The sequence below is a fragment of the Lethenteron reissneri genome, chromosome 57 (genome assembly GCF_015708825.2).
Source record: "Lethenteron reissneri isolate LAM-NWPU_2019-01 chromosome 57, ASM1570882v1, whole genome shotgun sequence".
NCBI classification, from domain to species: Eukaryota; Metazoa; Chordata; class Hyperoartia; order Petromyzontiformes; family Petromyzontidae; genus Lethenteron; species Lethenteron reissneri.
In genome coordinates this window covers 7,762,202-7,789,965 of record NC_083835.1, presented here as the reverse complement: position 1 = coordinate 7,789,965, position 27,764 = coordinate 7,762,202, and the positions used below count along the sequence as shown (strand labels likewise).

General features: G+C 54.7%; 1 protein-coding gene across 1 annotated transcript; it reads left to right on the top strand.

Moving 5' to 3' along the window:
* Window positions 1-15,052: 15,052 nt before the first annotated feature.
* On the top strand, window positions 15,053-22,831 carry LOC133357304 (keratin, type II cytoskeletal cochleal-like). The gene is made up of 8 exons (XM_061575185.1): window positions 15,053-15,664; window positions 16,392-16,597; window positions 16,880-16,940; window positions 17,601-17,696; window positions 18,454-18,618; window positions 19,279-19,404; window positions 20,855-21,075; window positions 22,745-22,831. Exons 1-8 carry the CDS (start codon window positions 15,053-15,055, stop codon window positions 22,821-22,823), a joined length of 1,566 nt encoding a protein of 521 aa, XP_061431169.1. The 3' UTR covers window positions 22,824-22,831.
* Window positions 22,832-27,764: the final 4,933 nt, after the last annotated feature.

The window sequence follows — 27,764 nt, the reverse complement described above, 5'->3', positions numbered from 1 at the left end:
ATGGTGGTGATAGTGATGATGGTGGTGATAGTGATGATGATGGTGGTGATAGTAATGATGATGGTGGTGATAGTGATGATGGTGGTGATAGTGATGATGGTGGTGATAGTGATGATGATGGTGGTGATAGTGATGATGATGGTGGTGATAGTGATGATGGTGGTGATAGTGATGATGGTGGTGATAGTGATGATGATGGTGGTGATAGTGATGATGATGGTGGTGATAGTGATGATGGTGGTGTGATAGTGATGATGATGGTAATAGTGATGATGATGGTGGTGATAGTGATGATGATGTGGTGATAGTGATGATGATGGTGGTGATAGTGATGATGATGGTGGTGGTCATAGTGAGGATGATGGTGGTGATAGTGAGGATGATGGTGGTGGTGATAGTGATGATGATGGTGGTGGTGATAGTGATGATGATGGTGGTGATAGTGAGGATGATGGTGGTGATAGTGATGATGATGGTGGTGGTCATAGTGATGATGATGGTGGTGATAGTGATGATGATGGTGGTGGTGATAGTGATGATGATGGTGGTGGTGATAGTGATGATGGTGGTGGTGATAGTGATGATGGTGGTGGTGATAGTGATGATGATGGTGGTGACAGTGATGATGGTGGTGGTGATAGTGATGATGATGGTGGTGGTGATAGTGATGATGATGGTGGTGATAGTAATGATGATGATGGTGGTGATAGTGATGATGATGGTGGTGATAGTGATGATGATGATGGTGGTGATAGTGATGATGATGGTGGTGATAGTGATGATGGTGGTGATAGTGATGATGATGATGGTGGTGATAGTGATGATGATGGTGGTGGTGATAGTGATGATGATGGTGGTGATAGTGATGATGGTGGTGATAGTGATGATGGTGGTGATAGTGATGATGATGGTGGTGATAGTGATGATGATGGTGGTGATAGTGATGATGGTGGTGATAGTGATGATGGTGGTGATAGTGATGATGATGGTAATAGTGATGATGATGGTGGTGATAGTGATGATGATGGTGGTTATAGTGATGATGATGGTGGTGGTGATGATGATGGTGGTGACAGTGATGATGATGGTGGTGGTGATAGTGATGATGATGGTGGTGATAGTGATGATGATGGTGGTGATAGTGATGATGGTGGTGATAGTGATGATGGTGGTGATAGTGATGGTGGTGATAATGATGGTGGTGATAATGATGGTGGTGGTGGTGGTGGTTGATGGTGTTGGTGATAATGATGGTGGTGATAATGATGGTGATGATGATGGTGGTGATAGTGATGATGATGGTGGTCATAGCAGTGGGCCGGAGTTCCAATCCAAACCCAGGTGCCAGCCGCCCAACTCAAGCGATTTCACCGGCTTCTATAACAATGTCCACGAATACATTGATCATGATGATCGTGTCGATGATATCGATGATATCGATGATGATGATATCTTGTCGCTGTCTTCGCAGGAGCGGTGTGTGGAGCACGCGATCAGCATCCTGAAGAGATTCAACTCCTTCAAACATCCACACAACACACACCACCACCACTACCCGTGCTAATAGGCACTACCCCAGCACTACCCCAGCACTACCCCTACCCCCACCACTACCCGCACCCCCAGCACTACCCCCAGCACTACCCCCACGCCCAGCACTACCCCAGCACTACCCCAGCACTACCCCTACCCCCCAGCACTACCCCTACCCCCAGCACTACCCCCACCCCCAGCACTACCCCTACCCCCAGCACTACCCCAGCACTACCCCTACCCCCAGCACTACCCCTACCCCCAGCACTACCCCAGCACTACCCCTACCCCCAGCACTACCCCCAGCACTACCCCCAGCACTACCCCTACCCCCCAGCACTACCCCTACCCCCAGCACTACCCCAACCCCCAGCACTACCCCCACCCCCAGCACTACCCCTACCCCCAGCACTACCCCAGCACTACCCCTACCCCCAGCACTACCCCTACCCCCAGCACTACCCCAGCACTACCCCTACCCCCAGCACTACCCCCAGCACTACCCCCAGCACTACCCCTACCCCCCAGCACTACCCCTACCCCCAGCACTACCCCAACCCCCAGCACTACCCCAACCCCCAGCACTACCCCAACCCCCAGCACTACCCCCAGCACTACCCCTACCCCCAGCACTACCCCAACCCCCAGCACTACCCCAGCACTACCCCAGCACTACCCCAGCACTACCCCTACCCCCCAGCACTACCCCTACCCCCAGCACTACCCCCAGCACTACCCCCAGCACTACCCCCACCCCCAGCACTACCCCCAGCACTACCCCCACCCCCAGCACTACCCCTACCCCCAGCACTACCCCCACCCCCAGCACTACCCCCAGCACTACCCCTAGCACTACCCCCACCCCCAGCACTACCCCTACCCCCAGCACTACCCCCACCCTTACCATTACCCCTACCCCAGCACTACCCCAGCACTACCCCAGCACTACCCCCACCCCCAGCACTACCCCCAGCACTACCACTACCCCTAGCACTACCCCCACCCCCAGCACTACCCCCACCCCCAGCACTACCCCCAGCACTACCCCCAGCACTACCCCAGCACTACCCCCAGCACTACCCCCACCCCCAGCACTACCCCCAGCACTACCCCCAGCACTACCCCCACCCCCAGCACTACCCCCAGCACTACCCCCAGCACTACCACTACCCCTAGCACTACCCCCACCCCCAGCACTACCACTACCCCCAGCACTACCCCCAGCACTACCCCCACCCCCAGCACTACCCCCACCCCCAGCACTACCCCCAGCACTACCCCCACCCCCAGCACTACCCCACCACGACCCCCACCCTGAACGAGACCCGCTGAACGGGACCCGCTGAACGGGACCCGCTGAACGGGACCCGCTGAACGGGACCCGCTGAACGAGATCCGCTGAACGAGACACGCTGAACGGGACCCGCTGAACGGGACACGCTGAACGGGACCCGCTGAACGGGACACGCTGAACGAGACCCGCTGAACGGGACCCGCTGAACGGGACACGCTGAACGGGACCCGCTGAACGGGACACGCTGAACGGGACCCGCTGAACGAGACCCGCTGAACGGGACCCGCTGAACGGGACACGCTGAACGGGACCCGCTGAACGGGACACGCTGAACGGGACCCGCTGAACGGGACCCGCTGAACGGGACCCGCTGAACGGGACCCGCTGAACGAGACCCGCTGAACGAGACCCGCTGAACGAGACCCGCTGAACGAGACCCGCTGAACGAGACCCGCTGAACGAGACACGCTGAACGAGACCCGCTGAACGAGACCCGCTGAACGAGTTCCGCTGAACGAGACCCGCTGAACGAGACCCGCTGAACGAGCCCCGCTGAACGAGACCCGCTGAACGAGACACGCTGAACGAGACCCGCTGAACGAGACCCGCTGAACGAGTTCCGCTGAACGAGACCCGCTGAACGAGACCCGCTGAAGGAGACCCGCTGAAGGAGACCTGCTGAAGGAGACCCGCTGAACGAGACACACTGAACGAGACCCGCTGAACGAGACCCGCTGAACGAGACCCGCTGAACGAGACCCGCTGAACGAGACCCGCTGAACGAGACCCGCTGAAGGAGACCCGCTGAACGAGACCCGCTGAACGAGACACACTGAACGAGACCCGCTGAACGAGACCCACTGAAGGAGACCCGCTGAACGAGACCCGCTGAACGAGACCCATTGAACGAGACTCGCTGAACGAGACCCGCTGAACGAGACCCGCTGAACGAGACCCGCTGAACGAGACCCGCTGAACGAGACCCGCTGAACGAGAGCCGCTGAACGAGACCCGATGAATGAGACCCGCTGAACGAGACCTGCTGAACGAGACCCACTGAACGAGACCCGCTGAACGAGACCCGCTGAACGAGACCCGCTGAACGAGACCCGCTGAAGGAGACCCGCTGAACGAGACCCGCTGAACGAGGCCCGCTGAACGAGACCCGCTGAACGAGACACGCTGAACGAGACCTGCTGAACGAGACCCGCTGAACGAGACCCACTGAACGAGACCCACTGAAGAAGACCCACTGAACGAGCCCTGCTGAACGAGACCCACTGAACGAGACCCGCTGAACGCGACCCACTGAACGAGACCCGCTGAACGAGACCCGCTGAACGAGACTCACTGAACGAGACCCACTGAACGAGACCCGCTGAACGAGACCCGCTGAACGAGACCCGCTGAAGGAGACCCGCTGAACGAGGGCCGCTGAACGAGACCCGCTGAACGAGACACGCTGAACGAGACCTGCTGAACGAGACCCGCTGAACGAGACCCACTGAACGAGACCCACTGAAGGAGACCCACTGAACGAGCCCTGCTGAACGAGACCCGCTGAAGGAGACCCGCTGAACGCCACCCACTGAACGAGATAAGCTGAACGTGACCCACTGAACAAGACCCACTGAACGAGACCCGCTGAACGAGACCCGTTGAACAAGACCCGCTGAACGAGACCCGCTGAACGAGACCCGCTGAACGAGACCCACACGTCTCGCTGTGTCCATCGATGTGACGCTGACCAGCTCCGTGGCTGCGTTGGGAGCCGCGGCGCGGGAGGGCTGAGCACTCTGCCCTGTGACCTCGGACCCTGCCGTGTTGACGTCTGTCAAACAAAAACATCGGCGCTGGGGGAGACAAACACAGACATAATTTCAACCGTGATGATGGGTGCAAACTTAGTAATCATTGGAAAGATGTTATTAACCATGCAAAAAAGATTTAACTACACATATTTGGAGCATTCCTGGCAGTGATTTCAGCCGCACCACCTCTACATAACAATAGGCTCAGTCAACCATTCCACACAACAAAGACTCGCTGAACGAGACCCGCTGAACGAGACCCGCTGAACGAGATCTGCTGAACGAGACACGCTGAACGAGACCCGCTTAACAAGACCCGCTGAAGGAGACCCGCTGAACGAGACCCGCTGAACGAGACCCGCTGAACGAGACACGTTGAACGAGACCCGCTGAACGAGACACGCTGAACGAGACCCGCTGAACGAGACCCGCTGAACGAGACCCGCTGAACGAGACCCGCTGAACGAGACCCGCTGAACGAGACCCGCTGAACGAGTTCCGCTGAACGAGACCCGCTGAACGAGACCCGCTGAACGAGACCCGCTGAACGAGACCCGCTGAACGAGACCCGCTGAACGAGACCCGCTGAACGAGACCCGCTGAACGAGACCCGCTGAAGGAGACCCACTGAACGAGACCCGCTGAACGAGACCCATTGAACGAGACCCGCTGAACGAGACCCGCTGAACGAGACCCACTGAACGAGACCCACTGAACGAGACCCGCTGAACGAGACCCACTGAACGAGACCCATTGAACGAGACCCGCTGAATGAGACCCGCTGAACGAGACCCGCTGAACGAGACCCGCTGAACGAGACCCGCTGAACGAGACCCGCTGAACGAGACCCGTTGAACAAGACCCGCTGAACGAGACCCGCTGAACGAGACCCGCTGAACGAGACCCACACGTCTCGCTGTGTCCATCGATGTGACGCTGACCAGCTCCGTGGCTGCGTTGGGAGCCGCGGCGCGGGAGGGCTGAGCACTCTGCCCTGTGACCTCGGACCCTGCCGTGTTGACGTCTGTCAAACAAAAACATCGGCGCTGGGGGAGACAAACACAGACATAATTTCAACCGTGATGATGGGTGCAAACTTAGTAATCATTGGAAAGATGTTATTAACCATGCAAAAAAGATTTAACTACACATATTTGGAGCATTCCTGGCAGTGATTTCAGCCGCACCACCTCTACATAACAATAGGCTCAGTCAACCATTCCACACAACAAAGACTCGCTGAACGAGACCCGCTGAACGAGACCCGCTGAACGAGATCTGCTGAACGAGACACGCTGAACGAGACCCGCTTAACGAGACCCGCTGAAGGAGACCCGCTGAACGAGACCCGCTGAACGAGACCCGCTGAACGAGACACGTTGAACGAGACCCGCTGAACGAGACACGCTGAACGAGACCCGCTGAACGAGACCCGCTGAACGAGACCCGCTGAACTAGACGCACTGAAGGAGACCCGCTGAACGAGACCCGCTGAAGGTGACCCGCTGAACTAGACGCACTAAACGAGACCCGCTGAACGAGACCAGCTGAAGGTGACCCTCTGAACGAGACGCACTGAACGAGACCCGCTGAAGGTGACCCGCTGAACTAGACGCACTGAACGAGACCCGCTGAACGAGACCCACTGAACGAGACCCACTGAAGGAGACCCACTGAAGGAGACCCGCTGAACGAGACCCGCTGAACGAGACCCACACGTCTCGTTGTGTCCATCGACGCGGCGCTGACCAGCTCCACGGCTGCGTCGGGAGCCGTGGCGCACGAGGGCTGGGCGCTGTGCCCCGTGACCTCTGCCCTGCTGTGTTGCCGTCTGTCAAACAAAAACATCGGCGCTGGGGGAGACAAACACAAACATAATTTCAACCGTGATGATGGGTACAAACTTAGTAATCATTGGAAAGATGGTATTAACCATGCAAAAAAGATTTAACTACACATATTTGGAGCATTCCTGGCAGTGATTTCAGCCGCACCACCTCTACATAACAATAGGCCCAGTCAACGATTTTACACAACAAAGACTCATTTCCTGGCAGCGATTTTAGCCGCATCACCTCTACATAACAAAAAGGCTCAGTCCCATTCACACGCACCTTGACATCATCCGCACCTAGTTTACACAACAAAGGCTCATTCCTAACAGCGTGCTTCAGCCGCACCGAATCTCACAAAAATAATATTCAGGGCCTACCTTGCCTCCTCCCACCCTCAACCAGTATATATACAAGGACTGTTTTCTTGGAATTTATCTCACTTGATACAGCTATCGTGTTGTGACGGTTCCACCTGAAGACGGAAGCTTGTGTTGCCTCCGAAACGTCGTGATTTTTATTTTTTAATTTATTTTTTATTTTACTTTTATTAATCTTAATTTTTTACCTACGTGACTTTACCGAAAACCTTAGAATATGAGACAAAGGCAGTCCGGAATGGACCAGCAACCTCGCGTGCCGGGCTTGATGGGTGCTCGCTCACAGCCACTTGACCCCGACGCTATTTTATTTAATATTTGCAGTTGGGGGAAGGGGGGGTGCGTCTTTTAATCCAGAAAGAAAACGGCTTCGCTTATTTATTTGATCTTCTTGGTTCTTTCGGTAAAAGTCACGTAGAATGGAAATAATAAAGTAATAAAAATAAAACATAATACAGTATTACGTTTTATTTTTATTATTTTATTATTTCCATTCTACGTGACTTTACCGAAAGAACCAAGAAGATGAATCCCTGCAGTCACGAAAGCTTTATATCGAAATTTATTTATTTTACTTGATAAATTAAAACGTTTGAACTCTTTAAGTGGAATACATTCGCTGTCTATTTATCCTGCCACATGGCGATTAATCTACGAGGGTTGTTATTTGTATTGAAGACAGATTTCTATGATTCGTATTTAAATGTTTCGTAACAATAATAAATTATTAATATTATTTGGCGTCTGTGAACTCCGATTATTGAGACTCAGCAAGGACACCAAGACACGTGGTGAGTGGCAGGGTGGGTGTCACCTGGGTCTGCCCCGTGACCTCCTGCCAGCGGGCGTTCGACACTTCACGTGGCCTCAAGATGCACCTAGCCTGGCACAAGCGTCTTGGTGACGTCACCGCCACTGAGTGGCGAATGGCGGTTGTTGTTGTTGTTGTGTGAGATGTGGAGCGGTAGTGTGGCGGTTAGCGCTACGCTGCGCTACGAATCTTGGCAACCAGAGTTCGAATCTCGCTCACGGCCAACACCAGTGGCGGCGATTACCTGAACCGGTCCTGGGTCTCCCCTAGGTCGACTCAACTTAATACCTGGTGTGGTGGACTAACCATTGCCACCGCTGGGGAGACAAAGGCGGCCGGGCGTGGTGCTGGCCACCCACCCCCTCGTGTGCCGTGCCGGCCTTCATAGGTGCTGCTCGCTAACAGCACTTGCCCCACCAGTCTGTTGAGGCTACACGGGGGATCTTTGTTATTCTCTTTGTTGGAGCGGTAGGGTCGTGGTTAGCACGCTGCGCTACAAACCACTGCAACCCGGCTTCAGTGGTGATCATCTGAATCGGTTCTGGGCCCCCCCCCCTAGGTCGACTCAGCCTCAAATGAGTACCTCGTGCGGTAGGTCTAACCATCGCCACCGCTGGGGAGACAAAGGCGGCCGGGCGTGGTGCTGGCCCTCGTGTGTGGCGGCCTTCGTAACGAGGCTACACGGGGGGGGAGGTTGGGGGTTTGGGGGGTGTCTTTGTTGTGCACAAACGTGATGGAGCGTGTCAGTGCTGCAAATCGCCCTCCGCGTCAAATCATCGCCGAGCGTCACAACAATTCACGGCTAATGGGGCAGTGACGCTCACACGCAAACACGCGCATGATAACGCAAAGGCAAAGATCCCCCCCCACCCCCACCCCCCGTGTAGCCTTCACAGACTGTTGGGGCAAGTGCTGTTAGCGAGTGGCAGCACCTGTGAAGGCTACCGGCACTGTGGCACACGAGGGGGTGGGTGGGTGGCCAGCACCACGCCCGGCGGCCGCCTTTGTCTCCCCAGTGGCGATGTTTACTACGCATCGCACCAGGCACTCTTTGAGGCTAAGTCGGCCTCAGTGTCAAACGTACACGAACATACACACACACGCACCCTGCCACCAACCCACCCACCGTGCCACCCACTGTGCCATCATGCCACCCACCTACCCTGCCACTACACACACATACACACACACACGTATACACACACATGCAAAGACAAAGATCCCCCGTATAGCCTTAACAGACTGTAGGGGCAAGTGCTGTTAGCGAGCAGCACCTATGAAGGCCGGAACGGTACACGAGTGGGTGGGTGGCCAGCACCACGCTCGACCGCCTTTGTCTCCCCAGTGGCTATGTTTACACATCGCACCAGGTACTCATTTGAGGCTGAGTCGACCAAGACACAGACACACACAGACACACACAGACACACACACACAGACACAGACACACACAGACACACACACAGACACACACAGACACACACACAGACACACACAGACACACAGAGAGAGACACACACATACACATATAGACACAGACACACACAGACACACACACACACAGACACACACAGAGACACACACAGAAAGAAAGACACACACACAGACACACAGAGACACACACACAGACACACACACAGAGACAAACACACAGACACATATAGACACAGACACACACACAGACACACACACAGACACACACTCGCACGCACACAGAGACACTCAGACAGACACACAGAGACACACACACACAGACACACACACAGAGACAAACACACAGACACATATAGACACAGACACACACACAGACACACACAGACACACACAGACACACACAGAGAGAGACACACACAGACACACATAGACACCAATAGAGACACCAACACAGACACACATAGACACAGAAACACACACAGACACACACAGAGACACACACAGACACACACACACAGACACACAGAGACACACACAGACACACACACAGAGACAAACACACAGACACATATAGACACAGACACACACACACAGACACACACTCGCACGCACACAGAGACACACACAGACACACACAGAGAGAGACACACACAGACACACACACACACTCGCACGCACACTAGCACGCGAATTAACTCGGTAAAGAGCGTCCTCCCTCATTAGGGCCGCAGGTAATTGGAGGCTCACACCGTCCCTCGATCGCGTCGACTCCACGATGGTTTTTAATGAGAGCCAGGGAAGGGAGGAGCACGGGACCCCGACATATCCAAATCGGCCGTGACTCGTATTCTTTGTGTCTTTCGGTAAAGTCACGTAGATAGGTTCAAAGAAAATAACCCAAAAAAACCACGACGTTTCGATCGCAACGCATAGACACAGGCGCACACACAGACACAGGCAAAGATAAAGATCCCCCGTATAGCCTTAACGGACTGTAGGGGCAAGTGCTGTTAGCGAGCACCTATGAAGGCCGAAACGGTACACGAGGGGGTGGGTGGCCAGCACCACGCCCGACCGCCTTTGTCTCGCCGGTGGCGATGTTTACGCACCGCACCAGGTACTCATTTCAGGCTGAGTCGACCTAGGGGAAGGCCCAAGACCGGTTCAGATAATCGTCACTGGTGTTGGCCGTGAGCGGGAATCGAACCCGGGTCGCCAGGTTCGTAGCGGAGCGCACTAACCGCTACACTACCGCTCCCCCAAACACACACACAGCCAAACACAGACACGGACACACACAGACACACACACAGACACAGACACACACAGACACGGACACACACACAGCCAAACACAGACACTCAGACACACACAGACACACACACAGACACACACACAGCCAAACACAGACACTGACACACACACAGACACTGACACACACACAGACACACAGACACACATAGATTCAAAGGAAGTAACACAAAACTACGACGTTTCGATCGCAACACAAGCGGTCGTTGCGATCGAAACGTCGTAGTTTTTTGTTATTTTGTAATTTTCTTTGAACCTACCTAGGTGACTTTACCGCAAGACGTCACAGCAAAGGCTTCATTTATGTTTTAACTACCGCAGTCGTAAGAGTCAAGACGGCCGCACGCTGTTTCTGTATAAAAACAGCAGCAGCAGGCGATGCCTTCCTGCGTGATGAACGCCGATGCGAAAAAGAAGTCCAGCACACACACACACGTCGCCCTGTGCCACAGACCAGAGCTCGCAAACGGGTTTTGATTCCTTACCCGTACCCGTACCCGGCCGCACAAGGGTCGCAAATGGGTACCCGTTCCCGACCCGTACCCTACCCGAAATGAGTTACAAACGGTGACTCACCAGTGACTCACGGCCTACCCGTACCCGTACCCGGCCGCACCAGGGTCAGAAACGGGTATCCGTACCTGGCCGGGTACGGGTATGGTACGGGTATCGGGTACCTGATTGCGACCTCTGGGATGAAGCCACGTTGCAGGCGCGGGTGGGTTGATTCTAGGAGCTTGAATTGTGAGAAGAGACAAGACGTTGGGAAATGAGTGACAAACAGTTACTCACCAGTGACTCACGGTCTACCCGTACTCGGCCGCACCAGGGTCGCAAACGGGTACCCGTACCCGTACCTGGCCGGGTAGCTGGGTATCGGGTAGGGTACGGGTATCGGGTACCCGGTTGCGACCTCTGCCTTAGGCTAGACCACACGGCAACAGTAGCGACATCGGGCCCCGACTGTGAAACAGCAGCAGCAGCATCTGCCTCCAGCGTGATGATGAGCCTTGTGCCACACAGGGGCAGCTGCCACTGAGGGTGTCCCCTCGACCAGACCACCCACAACACCAGAAACATCGCCCCCCCCCCCCCCCCACCCCCCGTACTGTGAAATCCCTGCAGGATGCGTCTGTGACACAGAAACAGCAGTAGCAGCAGCAGCAGCGCCTTCATACGAGACGATCACCATGTTCCACACAGGGACAGCTGCCACTGGGGATGCCCCCCCCTAGGCTAGACCACAGCAGCAGCAGAAGCAGCAGCGCCTTCCTACGAGACGATCACCTTGTTCCACACAGTGACAGCTGCCACTGGGGATGCCCCCCCCCCTAGGCTAGACCACACATCAGCAGTAGCAGCAGCAGCGCCTTCCTACGAGACGATCACCTTGTTCCACACAGTGACAGCTGCCACTGGGGATGCCCCCCCCCCTAGGCTAGACCACAGCAGCAGCAGCAGCAGCGCCTTCCTACGAGACGATCACCTTGTTCCACACAGGGACAGCTGCCACTGGGGATTCCCCCCCCCCTAGGCTAGACCACACATCAGCAGTAGCAGCAGCTCCTTACTTCGTGATAATAGAATTGGACCACACGCCCGGCCGCCTTTGTCTCCCTCGTGACGTGTGGAGAGCCAAGCTCGCAATCGGAGATGATCCGTGAGACAAAACACAAAGCAGATGAACAAGATCGAAATCATATTACGGATTTCAGCCTCGGTGATTTCCTGCACAAATTTGCAACGGATAAGGTGGTGCTAATGCCTGGTTTGCAGCGGTGGAAATTCCACGTTCCTATGGCGAGGGTGAATTCATTCATAGGGATAAAGCACGTGTGTGTCAGTGTATGGATGTGGTGGAGCGGTGGTGCAGCGGTTAGCGCTACGCTGCGCTACAAACCCGGCGTCCCGAGTTCGTTTCCCGCTCACGGCCAACACCCAGTGGGATTAATGATCTGGACCGATGAACCCTATCCACAGCTGGATGGAGATCAATGTGATAACGATGTCTCTACCCTGCGTGTGTCCTCTATAAACCACGTGGCCCTCTGTCGTTCAGTGTATCGTAGTATAGTATGTAGTGTAGTGTATAGTAGTGTAGTGTATAGTGGTGTAATGTATAGCGTAGTGTGTAGTAGTGTATTGTATATTGTAGTGTAGAGTCGTGTAGTGTGTAGCGTAGTGTATAGTAGTGTAGTGTATAGTAGTGTAGTGTATAGTAGTGTATAGTGTATAGTAGTGTATAGTGGTGCAATGTATAGCGTATTGTGTAGTAGTGTATTGTATATTGTATTGTATAGTAGGGTATAGTGTATAGTAGTGTATAGTGTAGTGTGTAATAGTGTATTGTATAGTGTAGTGTATAGTAGTGTAGTGTATCGTGGTGTAGTATATAGTGTAGTGTATAGTCGTGTAATGTATATTGTATTGTATAGTAGTGTAGGGTATAGTGTAGTGTGTAGTAGTGTATTGTATAGTGTAGTGTGTAGCAGTGTATTGTATAGTGTAGTGTATAGTGTGTAGTATATAGTGTAGTGTATGGTAGTGTAGTGCATAGTGTAGTGTATAGTAGTGTATTGTCGTGTAGTGTAGAGTCGTGTAATGTATATTGTAGTGTGTAGTAGTGTAGTGGTATAGTAGTGTATAGTGTAGTGCATAGCGTAGTGTATAGTGCAGTGCATAGCGTAGTGTATAGTGTAGTGCATAGTGTAGTGTATAGTGTAGTGCATACTGTAGTGTATAGTGTAGTGCACAGCGTAGTGCAGGGTGTAGTAGTACGTATGTTTGTTGAACTTCTTTCACACCGTACGTAGTCAACCGTGCAAGTCGGAGGTGCTGGGTAAGGACACCGCTCCTCTGCGCCTCCATCAGACGTCGCGTTCCACGTCTTGTCGCCAGGAACCCCTCGGGTTCTGATCCTCGTTGGGTTCGAAACCAAAAGCAGAACGCGTGCGTCAGTGACGACCTCGACGTTTCGGGCAACGCTCCTTCTGCAGGGCATCCGTCGTAGGCGGTAACAGGCGAGCCGCATTGATGTCCACGCCACGTCCCGTAGAGTTCCAAATGCCCCATTGCCATGGGATGTGGAACCGAAGGGGCGGTTATTGAAGGCGGTTCTGGATCGAAGCAATCGATCAGGGAGGGTTGGCGGAGATCGGAGGGTTTTTTTCTTGAAATCGAAAACGTGACGAAGTAAAGACCAAGGTCCCCCGTGTAGCGCGCACGGCACGACGGGGCAAGTGGCGTCTTTGTCTCCCCACTGATGATCTTCACTAAATCGTGTCCCTGTGGCACGGTGAGGAGCAGAGGTCGCAAACGGGTTTTGATTCCTTACCCGTACCCGTACCCGGCCGTACCCGTACCCTACCCGTACCCAGCCGGGTACGGGTAGGGTACGGGTATCGGGTACCCGATTGCGACCTCTGGGATGAAGCCACGTTGCAGGCGCGGGTGGGTTGATTCTAGGAACTTGAATTGTGAGAAGAGACAAGACGTTGGGAAATGAGTGACAAATGGTTACTCACCAGTGACTCACGGCCTACCCGTACCCGTACCCGGCCGCACCAGGGTCGCAAACGGGTACCCGTACCCGGGTATCGGGTAGGGTACGGGTATCGGGTACCCGTTTGTGACCTCTGGTGAGGAGTGGGGTGGGGGTAGCTCTTCATGGAGTGTGGTGGCGCGGCTCTGAGAATTCTAGGCGGGATTTGGGGGGGTGGGAATTGTTCGATCTTGTTGTGTTAGTTGACGATCCCAGTTTACCATGGGAGTCAAGTTTACCATGGAAGTCCAGTTTATCATGGAAGTCCAGTTCACCATGGAAGTCCAGTTTACCATGGGAGTCCAGTTTACCATGAAAGTCCAGTTCGCCATGGAAGTCCAGTTTATCATGGAAGTCCAGTTTATCATGGAAGTCCAGTTCACCATGGAAGTCCAGTTTACCATGGGAATCCAATTCACCATGGCAGCCCAGTTTACCATGGGAGTCCAGTTTACCATGGAAGTCCAGTTTACCATGGAAGTCCAGTTCACCATGGGACCCAAGTTTACCATGAAAATCCAGTTCACCATGGCAGCCCAGTTTACCATGGAAGTCCAGTCCACCAAACATTGCCGCTGTATGGTGACGCGTCACCAAGGTCCCACCGTCTCCGAACTCACCGCGTCGGATCGTGGAAAATCATAAACGCAAAAAACAAAACTTGCCGACAAACCATTTCGTGTGTTTTTTCCCCCCTTCTCGTTATTTTCGTATTTTTTTTTATTGCTGTACCACCGCGGGTGGTACAGCGCCGGTGTGCGTACGTGCCGTGGCGCTAAGCTAACCGATGCGCCACCGCTCCCGGTCCGAGGGCACGCGAAATTATCGCACGGGGCGCCCCAAACAACACAGCAGTTGTCGGGTTACCGCGGGGGGGGCAAATTGGGCCCCGCTAAATGTGCCGACGCGACCCCATTACTCGGCGTAATCGTCCATAATCATCGGGCCTCCTCCCTCCAGCGTTCCGTATAAATAGTGTCGGGGCACCGCTCATTCGGCACATCAGCACCCGTCTCCTCCTCCTCCAGCTCTCCATCCGCTCTCCATCCGCCCGTCGCCAGCCACCCCGAATCTCTCACCTCAACCCGACTCAACGGACCCAGCCATGTCTTACAGCAAGCCTTGCGAGCCGTGCGTGCCCAACAAGTACGTCAGCAACTTCGCTCCCACGCCGAAGCTGAACAAGCCGTGCGCACCGTGCCACGCGCCCTGCCCCGCGCCCGCCCTCTGCCCGCGTCCGTGCCCGCCTCGTACCACCGTGCGCTGCTGCACCCCGGGACCCGAGCCGTGCCACGATTCTGGCCACGGATTTTCATCCCTGGCACCCTTCATCCACGGCGGGGGCTTCTACACGGCGGGCGCCGCGCACGGCTCGAAGCCGTCGTGCTCCTCGTACGTGCCGTTCACGAGCGCGCCCTGCGGCCCAGCGCCCTGCGGTCCCGTCCACCACACGGACTTCCACGCGCCGTGCGGACCGGCTCCCTGCGCGCCGAAGCCCAAGTGCACCAAGGCCGTGCCCGTGTGCCCGCGGCCCTGCCCGCCCCCCGTGTGCCCCACGCCATGCCCGCGCCCGTCCGCGTGCATCCCGCGCATCAGCATGGAGCCGCTGTGCCCAGCGCCCTGCGTGCAGATCGACCGCAGCGGGCAGAACGTGCGCTGCCAGGAGAAGAACGCCATCAGCCACCTGAACGACCGCTTCGCCAGCTTTATCGATAAGGTGTGATGGCTGGGGTGGGCGGGTGGGTTGTTGAGCGGGTGGGTGCGTGGGTGGGTGAGTAGGTGGGTGGGTGGGTGCGTGGGTGGGTGGTTGAGCGGGTGGGTGCGTGGATTGGTGGTGCGTGGGTGGGTGGGTTGGTTGGTTGTTGAGCGGGTGGGTGGGTGGTTGGGTGGGTGGGTGGGGTGGGTGAGTTGGTGAGTAGGTGGGTGAGTTGTATAGCGAGTGGGTGAAAACATTGGTTGGTGGGTAGTTTGGTGGGTGAGTGGGTGGGTAAAAAAATAATATTTTAGCTGGTGGGTGAGTGAGTTGGTGAGTAGGTGGGTGAGTTGTATAGCGAGTGGATGAATGGGTTGGTGGGTGGGTAAATGCAAGGGTACGTTGGTAGTTTGGTTGGTGAGTGGGTGAGTAGCAAATTGATAGTTTAATTGGTGGGTGGGTGAGCGAGTGGGCGGGTGAGCGAGTGGGTTAATGGGTGGGTGATTAAATGGGTTGGTAACTAATCCGGTGTAGCTTGTGAGAAATACATCTAATGGATGTGTGGTTAGGTGGGTTGGCCGATAGATGGACGGACGCTTGCGTTGGCGAGCAAGCGAGCGAGCGAGCAGGCACTGCAGGCTGCGAGTGGTTGCTAGGTGGATGGGACGCGTGGATTAGCGTCTGGAGCGAACGGAGCGAGCGATCTCCAACGCATCTTACCCTAACCACCACGGGGGGGCATTTCTCACAGGTGCGCTACCTGGAGCAGGAGAACAAGGTCCTGGAGGCGCAGTGGGGCTGCCTGCAGGCGCGCGTCTGCACCTCCGACCTGGACTCGATGTTCGAGACGTACGCACAAGCCATCAAGAGGCAGCTCGACTGCGTGCTGGCCGATCGCCCAAGGCTCGAGACGGAGCTCCACCAGACGCGGGCGCTCGCCGATGAGCACAAGCTCAAGTGAGACTCCCTTGCTGCTGCTGGTGGTGATGGTGGTGGTGATGGTGGTGGGAGCCACGTGGGTGTGGTGGTGGTGGTACGCACCTAGTGCTGTGTGTATGAAACGTCAGCAGCGGGAGTAGGAGGGAGAATACAAAGGCGGCCGGGCGTGGTGGTCGTTTGGCCACAGGGGCTGCTCGCTGCTGCCTGCTCGCAGCCTCTTGCCCCGACGGCGCGTGCGGGCTATGCTGGTGGTGAACCTTTGCCTCTGTCTGTGTGTCACCTGCACGATGTCGACTGCAGGTACGAGGCGGAGGTGACGGGGCGCGAGGCGGCGGAGGCGAACTTCGTGGCCATTAAGCGGGTGAGAGGGGGTGGGTGGGTGGGTGGGTGAGTGGGTGAGTGGGTGGGTGGGTGGGTGAATGGGTGGGTGAATGGGTGGGTGAATGGGTGGGTGAATGGGTGGGTGAATGGGTGGGTGGGTGAGTGAGCAGGTGGGTGAGTTGGTGGGTGGGTGAGGGGTTGGATCGGTGGGTGGGTGCAGGGGGTGAGTCAGTGAGTGGGTGGGTGAGTGAGTGGGTGGATGAGTGGGTCAGTGGGTGAGTGGGTCAGTGGGTGAGATGGTGAAGGGGTGGGTGGGTAAACGGCTGGGTGAGTAAGCAGGTGGGTGAGTGGGTGGGTGAGTGGTTGAGTGGGTGGTTGAGTGGGTGGGTTGGTGGGTGGGTGAGGTGTTAGGTGAGTGGGTGAGTGAGCGGGTGGGTGAGTGAGTGGGTGAGTTGGTGGGTAAGGGGTTAGGTGAGTGAGTGAGTGGGTGGGTGAGGGGTTGAGTGAGTGGGTGAGTGAGTGGGTGAGTGAGCGGGTGGGTGAGTGAGTGAGTGGGTGAGAGGTTGGTTGAGTGTGTGGGTGAGTGGATGAGGGGGGTTGACACTCAGTGGCTAGGCGAAGTGCGCTGGTGACTGGGGGCTCCGATCCGTGGACCCTCGGGACTCGAACCCTCGCGCCTCCCCCTCCTCGTGTCCCCCAGGAGGCTGACGACAACTACATGGGCAAGGTGCAGATGGAGACACGCGTGGGGCAGCTCAGCGATGAGCTCCACTTCATCAAGGAGCTCTTCGCCTGCGTGAGCATCCCTCCTGCGTCACCACACACACACACAGTGTCACTTAACACTCAGTTGTGGCGGTTGTGGTGGTTGTGGCGGTTGTGGTGGTTGTGGCAGTCAGCGTCCAAACCCCCCCCCCTCTCCCCCACCCCTCCCCCAACCCCACCGGTGACGATTATCTGGACCGGTCCTGGGCCGCCCCTAGGTCGACTCAGCCTCAAATGAGTACCTGGTGCGGTGTGTAGTAAACGTCGGCACTGAGGGAGACAAAGGCGGCCGGGCGTGGTGTTGGCCACCCCACCCCCTCGTGTGCCGTACCGGCCTTCTGCTGCTCGCTAACAGCACTTGCCCCTACAGTCTGTTACAGGCTACACGGGGGAGCTTTGTCTGCTGCTCGTGATGATGGTGTCTGTGGTGTTGAAGGTGGTGGTGGTGGTGATGGGGGTCTTAGTGGTTGTGATGGTGGTGGTGGTGGTAATGGGGGTCTTTGTGGTTGTGATGGTGGTGGTGGTGGTGGTGATGGGGGTCTTCGTGGTTGTGATGATGGTGGTGGTGGTGATGGGGTTCTTAGTGGTTGTGATGGTATCGTTGGTGGTGAAGATGGTGGTGGTGATGGGGGTCTTTGTGGTTGTGATGGTGGTGTTGGTGATGGTGTTGAAGCGGGTGATGGTGCCGGTTGATGATAATAACGACGATGGTGGCAGTGTTGGTGATCACGCTGACCTACCGAGCCTGACCCACGTGACCCCCCGTGACCCCCCCGTGACCCCCGCAGGAGATGCAAGAGATGGAGGAGAGAATCCGCGACATGAACGTGACCATCGACCTGGACACGGGCTGCAACTTCGACCTGAGCTCGCTCATCGCCGAGGTCCGCGCCAACTACGAGATGGTGGCCGCACGCAGCCGTGAGGAGGTCGAGTGTTGGTACAAGAGCAAGGTGACAGCCCCAAACCTCCTCCTCCTCCTCCTCAACATCATCATCAAACACCTCCTCAGTAACAAACACCACATCAACCATCATCAGCATCGATCACCAACCTCACCATCAACCATCATCATCAATCATCATCATAAACCACCTGATCAACATCATCATCATCAATCACCAACATCATCATCAATCACCTCATCGACATCATCATCAATATCATCATCAACCTCATCAACATCATCAACCTCATCAACCATCATCACCACACCCTCGCCTGTCCTCACCACTTCACCTCTCCCCACCACACCCGCTCGCCTCCACCATCTCACCTGACCGCCTCACCTTACCCCCTCACCTGACCCCCTTACCTGACCGCCCCACGTGACCCCCTCACCTGACCCCCTCACCTGAACGCCCCACGTGACCTCCTCACATGACCACCTCACCTGACCCCCTCACCTTACCCCCTCATCTGACCACCCCACCTGACCGCCCCACGTGACCCCCTCACCTGACCCCCTCACCTAACCACCCCACGTGACCGCCCCACGTGACCCCCTCACATGACCACCTCACCTGACCCCCTCACCTGACCCCCTCACCTAACCCCCCTCACCTGACCCCTTCACCTGACCCCCTCACGTGACCGCCCCACGTGACCCCCAGATGGACGACATGGCCGAGGCGTCCGAGCGGCACTGCATTGAGCTGCGCTGCACCAAGAACGAGATCCTGGAGCTCTCCTCCATTGTGCAGAGGCTCGCGTGCGAGATCGACGGCCTCAAGACCCAGGTGAGCTGGGCAGCCATGGGCCACCTCCTCCTCCTCCTCGCCTGGTGTACAGGAGGTCGTGGGTTCGATCCTGACCCTGACGATGCCTGCTGCTGTATATTTGGAGTTTGTGTGTGTGTCTCTCTCTCTCTCATCGTCACGGTGGCTAAGAGATGTTAACTACCTCGCCTGGTGCACAGGAGGTCGTGGGTTCGATCCCGACCCTGACGCCCGCTCTATATTTGGAGTCTGTGTGTGTCTCTCTCTCATCATCATCACGGTGGCTAGGAGATGTTAACTACCTCGCCTGGTATACAGGAGGTCATGGGTTCTATCCCGACCCTTGACGATGCCTCGACTGTGTGTGTGTGCATGTCTCTCTCTCATCATCATCATCATCACAGTGGCTATGATATGTTAACTACCTCGCCTGGTGTACAGGAGGTCGTGGGGTCGATCCTGACCCTGACGCCTGCTGCTGTATGTTTGAAGTCTGCGTCTCTCTCTCTCTGTCTCTGTCTCCGTGGTCACGTGGATTTGTCTCCGGGTCCTCCGGGTTGTCCCCATCCACATTTAGAACCGACGTCACCACGGCGTTCAGAGTGTTTGACGACTGCTATGAATGTTCACACGATGACGACGATGATGACGATGATGATGACGATAACGATGATGAGACCCACTTCGTTGAGTTGTCATTTGTGACCAGGTCGCTTAACAGCAGCTCAGCGGACCTGACCTGATGAGATTAAAATAAAAAACAATAGTTTAGTTTTTTTGGGGGATATTTCTTAAAACGATTTGTTTACCTTTCACATTCTTTGCCCAGCTGCCGTGTTTTTGTGTTTTTTGTTGTTGTTGTTGTAAAGTTCTCATGCCGGGCCACTCACTGGACATCTGTGAAACTCAAGAGCTTCATAGCTCATCGGATTCTGACGAGAGCGCAACCCTCCCCTCCCTCCTCCCCTCCCTCCTCCCCTCCCTCCTCCCCGTGCATCTGACCCCCCCCCCCCACCCACATCTCACCCCGCACCCACACCCCCCCACCCACACCTCACCCACTCCCACCTCACCACCCCCCCCACACCTCACCCCCCCCCCCACCCACATCTCACCCCCCACCCACACCCCCCCACCCACACCTCACCCCCCCACCCACACGCCACAACCCCCCACTCACACCTCCCCCCCCACCTCAACCCCCCCACCTCAACCCCCACCCGACCTCACCCCACTCCCACCTCAACCCCCCCACCTCAACCCCCACCCCTACCTCAACCCCCACCTCACCACCCCTACCTCACCCCACCCCCACCCCACCTCAACCCCCCCACCTCAACCCCCACCTCACCACCACCACCACCTCAACCCCCACCCACCTCACCCCACTCCCACCTCAACCCCCACCTCACCCCCCCCCCACCCTACCTCAACCCCCACCCACCCCACCTCACCACCACCCCCACCACAGCGTTGCCAGCTGGAGAGCTCCATCCAGGAGGCGGAGCACCACGGGGAGATGAACGCGCACGAGGCCCGTGACGCGACCGCGCGCGTCGAGACGGAGCTGTCGCAGGCGAAGGCCGACATGGCGAGGCACGTGCGCGACTACCAGGAGCTCATGAACGTGAAGCTCGCTCTCGACATCGAGATCGCCACCTACCGGAAGCTGCTGGAGGGCGAGGAGAGCAGGTGGGGGAAGAGACACGCTCGCACCTGTACACTCACCTATACACTCACCTGCCTGTACACTCACCTGCACACTCACCTGTACACTCGCCTGTCTGTACACTCACCTGTACACTCGCCTGTACACTCACCTATACACTCGCCTGTCTGTACACTCACCTGTACACTCACCTGTACACTCGCCTGTACACTCACCTGTCTGTACACTCGCCTGCCTGTACACTCACCTGTACACTCTCCTGTACACTCACCTATACACTCACTTGTACACTCACCTGTACACTCACCTGTGCACTCGCCTGTACACTCGCCTGTACACTCGCCTGTCTGTACACTCACCTGTACACTCGCCTGTCTGTACACTCACCTGTACACTCACCTGTACACTCACCTGTGCACTCGCCTGTACACTCACTTGTACACTCGCCTGTCTGTACACTCACCTGTACACTCGCCTGTCTGTACACTCACCTGTACACTCGCCTGTACACTCCCCTATACACTCGCCTGTCTGTACACTCACCTGTACACTCACCTGTACACTCGCCTGTACACTCACCTGTCTGTACACTCGCCTGTCTGTACACTCACCTGTACACTCTCCTGTACACTCACCTATACACTCGCCTGTCTGTACACTCACCTGTACACTCACCTGTACACTCGCCTGTACACTCACCTATACACTCACCTGCCTGTACACTCACCTGTACACTCACCTGCCTGTACAGTCACCTGTACACTCACCTGTACACTCACCTATACACTCACCTGCCTGTACACTCACCTGTACGCTCGCCTGTCTGTTCATTCACTCACCTGAACACTCACCTGTACACTCACTCACCTGTACACTCACCTGTACACTCACCTGCACACTCACCTGCACACTCACCTGTACAGTCACTCGCCTGCCTGCACACTTACCTGTACACTCACCTGTACACTCACCTGTATACTCACCTGCCTGTCCACTCACCTGCCCGCGAACCCGCTGTCCCACCTATCCGCACGTGTCGGCGGCCTCTTCACCAATGCACTCACCTGTCTGACACCCCTCAACCAATCCACCCACCTGCATGACCTCTCCACCTGTCCACTCACCTGCCTGTACACTCACCTGTACACTCACCTGTACACTCACCTGTACACTCCGGCCTCTTCACCAATGCACTCACCTGTCTGACACCCCTCAACCAATCCACCCACCTGCTTGACCTCTCCACCTGTCCGCTCACCTGCCTGTACACTCACCTGTACACTCCGGCCTCTTCACCAATGCACTCAACTGTCTGACACCCCTCAACCAATCCACCCACCTGCTTGACCTCTCCACCTGTCCGCTCACCTGCCTGTACACTCACCTGTACACTCCGGCCTCTTCACCAATGCACTCACCTGTCTGACACCCCTCAACCAATCCACCCACCTGCTTGACCTCTCCACCTGTCCACTCACCTGCCTGTACACTCACCTGTACACTCACCTGTACACTCACCTGTACACTCCGGCCTCTTCACCAATGCACTCACCTGTCTGACACCCCTCAACCAATCCACCCACCTGCTTGACCTCTCCACCTCTCCACTCACCTGTCCGCTTGTCACACCTCTCTCTCTCACACACAACGACTAACGCCTGCCCTCTCTGCCCCCCCCCCCCCCCCCCCCAGACTGCACTGCGTGCCAGACCGCTGTGGGCAGCCTTGCATGCCCTGTGACCCATGCGGCCCCTCCCGCCGCTGCCTGTGAAGGGTGACCTCTCAACCCCCCGCCCCCCGCCCCCCGCCCCCCGCCGTTTGGGATGGGGGTGCCAAGTGCCCCCACCTCCCCCACCCCCCGCTCACTCATCCCCCCGCCCCGCCCCTCCCCGCCTAGCCCCCACCCTCGAGCGAAGAGTCAATCTGAAGAATGAGACCGAGAGGAGCATGATCCTGGGTTCAGTCACAGGCCGTAGACGCTACCACCAACTACCACCAACCACAACCACAACCACCACCAACCACAACCACCACCAATGCAAACGCCGCCGAACAATACAACAGCCACTAATACTACCACAACCACCAACACCACCACCGATACAACCGCCACGAACACAACCAATGCAACAAACCAGCACCACCAATGCAACCACCACCGCCATCACTCACACCACCAACACTAACACGACCACCAAGTCCTGGCAACACTGGGGAGACAAAGGCGGCTGGTCACCCACCCTCATCTCGCGTGCCATGCCGGCCTTCATAGGCGCTGCTGCAACTCCTCGTCAAACAGCACTTGCCCGACAGTCTATTGAGGCTATACGGGAGGGATGGGGGGGGTGTAGAGTCTTTGTCTTTGTGCAAGGGAGAACATCGCTGCTGCTGCTGGTGCTGGTGGTGGTCGTGGCTTCGGGCACTTGAGGTCGATTGCAACCGAGGGAGACAACGTTGGTTGACTGTTGCTCGTCGGAGCTGCGGGCTTTGTGTGTAGAGTTTTAGAGAATTGAAAATAAACTTTGACCTCGTCAGCACATCCCCTTCTCTGTCCGTGATGTTGTTCACCCCCGAGTGGGTGAGCGAGTGGGTGAGCGAGTGGGTGGGTGAGCGAGTGGGTGAGTGAGTGGGTGGGTGAGTGGGTGAGTGAGCGGGTAAGTGAGTGGGTGAGTGGGTGGGTGAGTGGGTGAGTAGGTGAGTGAGTGGGTGAGTGGGTGGGCAGGTGAGTGAGTGAATGGGCAAGTGAGTGGGTGAGTGAGTGGGTGGGTAAATGGGTGAGTGAATGAGTGGGTGAGTGAGCGGGTGAGTGAGTGGGCAGGTGAGTGAGTGAATGGGCAAGTGAGTGGGTGGGTGAGTGAGTGGGTGGGTAAATGGGTGGGTGGGTGGGTGAGTGGGTGAGTGAGCGAGTGAGTGAGTGGGCGGGTGAGTGGGTGAGTGCTGTTGTGACCTGGAGTGTGATGATTGAACATAGTGTGGTGGTGGTGGTTGTTTGTAGCGCTGACTTTCATAGTGTAGTGTATAGTAGTGTATTGTAGTGTAGTGTATGGTAGTGTAGTGTATAGTAGTGTATAGTCGTGTAGTGTATGCTAGTGCAGTGTATAGTAGTGTATAGTGTAGTGTACAGTACACTAGTACAGCACACCGGTTGTGTGTTGGAGAGTAAACCCACAACAACATTTGCATTTATAGTGTAGTGTATAGTAATGTAGTGTATAGTGTAGTGTATAGTAGTGTAGTGTATAGTAGTGTAAAGTGTAGTGGATAGTAGTGTAGTGTATAGTGTAGTGTATAGTAGTGTAGTGTATAGTAGTGTAAAGTGCAGTGGATAGTAGTGTAGTGTATAGTGTAGTGTATAGTAGTGTAGTGTATAGTAGTGTAAAGTGTAGTGTATAGTAGTGTAGTGTATAGTGTAGTGTATAGTAGTGTAGTGTATAGTAGTGTAAAGTGTAGTGGATAGTGTAGTGGATAGTGTAGTGCATAGTGTAGTGTATAGTAGTGGAGTGTATAGTGTAGTGTATAGTGTAGTGTATAGTGTAGTGTATAGTAATGTAGTGTATAGTAATGTAGTGTATAGTGTAGTGTATAGTAGTGTAGTGTATAGTGTAGTGTATAGTAGTGTAGTGTATAGTAGTGTAAAGTGTAGTGGATAGTGTAGTGGATAGTGTAGTGCATAGTGTAGTGTATAGTAGTGTATAGCAGAGGTGTGGACTCGAGTCATGTGACTTGGACTCGAGTCAGACTCGAGTCATGAATTTGATGACTTCAGACTCGACTTGGACTTGCATAACAATGACTTTGTCCCACCTCTGAGGTGTGGACTCGAGTCATGTGACTTGGACTCGAGTCAGACTCGAGTCATGAATTTGATGACTTCAGACTCGACTTGGACTTGCATAACAATGACTTTGTCCCACCTCTGGTGTATAGTGTAGTGTATAGTGTAGTGTATAGTAATGTAGTGTATAGTGTAGTGTATAGTGTAGTGTATAGTAGTGTAGTGTATAGTAGTGTCGTGTATAGTGTAGTGTATAGTAGTGTAGTGTATAGTAGTGTAAAGTGTAGTGGATAGTGTAGTGGATAGTGTAGTGCATAGTGTAGTGTATAGTAGTGTAGTGTATAGTGTAGTGTATAGTGTATTGTATAGTGTAGTGTATAGTAATGTAGTGTATAGTGTAGTGTATAATAGTGTAGTGTATAGTAGTGTAGTGTATAGTGTAGTGTATAGTAGTGTAGTGTATAGTGTAGTGTATAGTAGTGTCACGTATAGTGAAGTACATAGTGTAGTGTAGAGTAGTGTAGTGTATAGTGTAGTGTATAGTAGTGTCGTGTATAGTAGTGTAGTGTATAGTAGTGTATAGTGTAGTGTATAGTAGTGTAGTGTATAGTATTGTAGTGTATAGTAGTGTAGTGTATAGTAGTGTATAGTGTAGTGTATAGTAGTGTAGTGTATAGTATTGTAGTGTATAGTAGTGTAGTGTATAGTAGTGTAGTGTTGTATAGTAGTGTAGTGTATAGTGTAGTGTTGTATAGTAGTGTAGTGTATAATAGTGTAGTGGTATAGTGTAGTGTATAGTGTAGTGTATAGTGTAGTGTGTAGTGTATGGTGTAGTGTATGGTGTAGTATATAGTGTAATATACTAGTTTATCACACCGGTGTGTTGGAGAGCCAAGCCACAACATCTACAATCTGAGTACGACGTTTCGCCAGTAATTACAACCTGCTTCATCAGGCAACAGCCAGATTTGTGGAGAAGTCCACCTGTTTTGTTCCTTATATAGAGGCGTAGATGTGGTGACCACGCTTCTGCGCTCTTGTGCAAAGTGGGGGGGGGGGGGGGGGGAGGGATTCATGAGTCAACGTACATGATGCATGTGCATGATGCGAACCCATTGATCTTGTCCTTCATGTCCATTGTGTGTATTAAAATAGCTGTACCAACGGTAATCCCTATTGAAGTATGGTGGCCTGTATACGCATGCATTTAAACAATGAGTTGTGTGTATAACTTCGTATTCTGGATGCAACGCGTTCATTACAATAGCAACACTAACTACACACGGGTCCTCCGCTACGGGCGCTAAGAGAGGCTACACTGACTAGAGGTCGCAAACGGGTTTTGATTCCTTACCCGTACCCGTACCCGGCCGAGACAGGGTCGCAAATGGGTACCCGTACCCGGCCGGGTACCCGTACCCTACCCGAAATGAGTGACAAACAGTTACTCACCAGTGACTTATGGCCTACCCGTACCCGTACCCGGCCGCACCAGGGTCGCAAACGGCTACCCGTACCCGTACCTGGCGGGGTACGGGTAGCCGGGTATCGGGTAGGGTACGGGTATCGGGTACCCGGTTGCGACCTCTGACACTGACCCAACCTAACCCGGCTCACGGGTCTCACCACCGGTCCGCTACAACCCGGCTCTGACAAGAGCCTCGGTTGAGGGTTCAGGGTGCTGGCCTGGTCTTCAGCTCTTCCGACGTCTTCGGGTCTTGAGTTGGCGAACACTGCCGGTCAGAGGTCCCAAACGGGTTTTGATTCCTTACCCATACCCGTACCCAGCCGCACCAGGGTCGCAAACGGGTACCCGTACCCGTACCCTACCCGATACCCGGCTACCCGTACCCAGCTGGGTACGGGTAGGGTATGGGTATCGGGTACCCGATTGCGACCTCTGCTGCCGGTCCCGTTGAGAGGGCCAGCTTTTATCCCCAGGTCGAGGCTTACCCCGCCCCTAACCACACCCTCTCCAGAACCTTCCAGAAGTGTCTGGAAGGGTCTGGAATCAGCCGTTGGCCCCTATCCCCCAGCCCCCACCCGGTCACGGGGTCCCCAGGAGGGGGAGGGGGTTACCTTAGGCTCGTGGTTCTTTACCTTGTTGGGGGAACTGAAGCCCACCAGTTTCATATGCGCATTCACCGAACCCTTCTTAATTGAAAAAATAAAATATGTTTTCAAATTCAAAACGTAGGTATATGTTTTACTGGTGCACAAAATGAACCGTGCATCAACATCACTGTGTTCAAAGAACAAAACCAGCAAAACATGATTTTCACACAAAAACAAAATAATGAATACTTACTGCAAATCAGTGTGACTTCTGCTGTTGCCTTTCAGAGACCAGTTCAGAAATGCGCAGCTTCACCTTGGCAAGTGCCACTCTCATGTCATTTTCGCAACAAAGTCTGTTCCTTTTCTTTGTTTTTATGTCCAGCATCCTCGAAAAGGATTGCTCGCAAAGATATGTTGTAACAAACGGTATGAACATCTCCAGGGCTCTCTTAGCAATAACAGGGTACGTTGCCATTTGTTGACACCAAAACGTTGAGACCGTTGTTGTTCTGAAGAGTTGCTGTTGAACCTGGCTCTGCTGAATTTCAATGATTTCGTCGAGGTATTCATCATTGACATCTGCTGTCTCAACACTAAACGTGAACGGCTGTCTCACCCATGCTGGATATGACTCTCTTGTAGGGAAGTATCCGTCGAGAGACTTTGCAAGCTCATCTAAGTGCGTGGCAATTGCTTGCTTCAGTTCCGCGGGTACAGAAATGTCTCCGATTCCAGATACATCTTCGATCTTACTTACATAGTCGTCCAGCAGGGGAAAGTTTGCGAAGTTATCGTTCTCTGTTCGTCGTTTCCATAACGGTAGCTTTTTTTGAAAAGCCTTCAGGTTTTCTTCCGCTTCAATGATGTTTACTCCACCGC

Bases quoted from the DNA above. Each gene is read 5' to 3' on its own strand.
- LOC133357304 (XM_061575185.1), top strand. From the start codon at position 15,053: ATGTCTTACAGCAAGCCTTGCGAGCCGTGCGTGCCCAACAAGTACGTC. The intron at 16,941-17,600 runs GTGAGAGGGGGT...CGTGTCCCCCAG, and splicing joins ACTTCGTGGCCATTAAGCGG to GAGGCTGACGACAACTACAT. The intron at 17,697-18,453 runs GTGAGCATCCCT...TGACCCCCGCAG, and splicing joins TCAAGGAGCTCTTCGCCTGC to GAGATGCAAGAGATGGAGGA.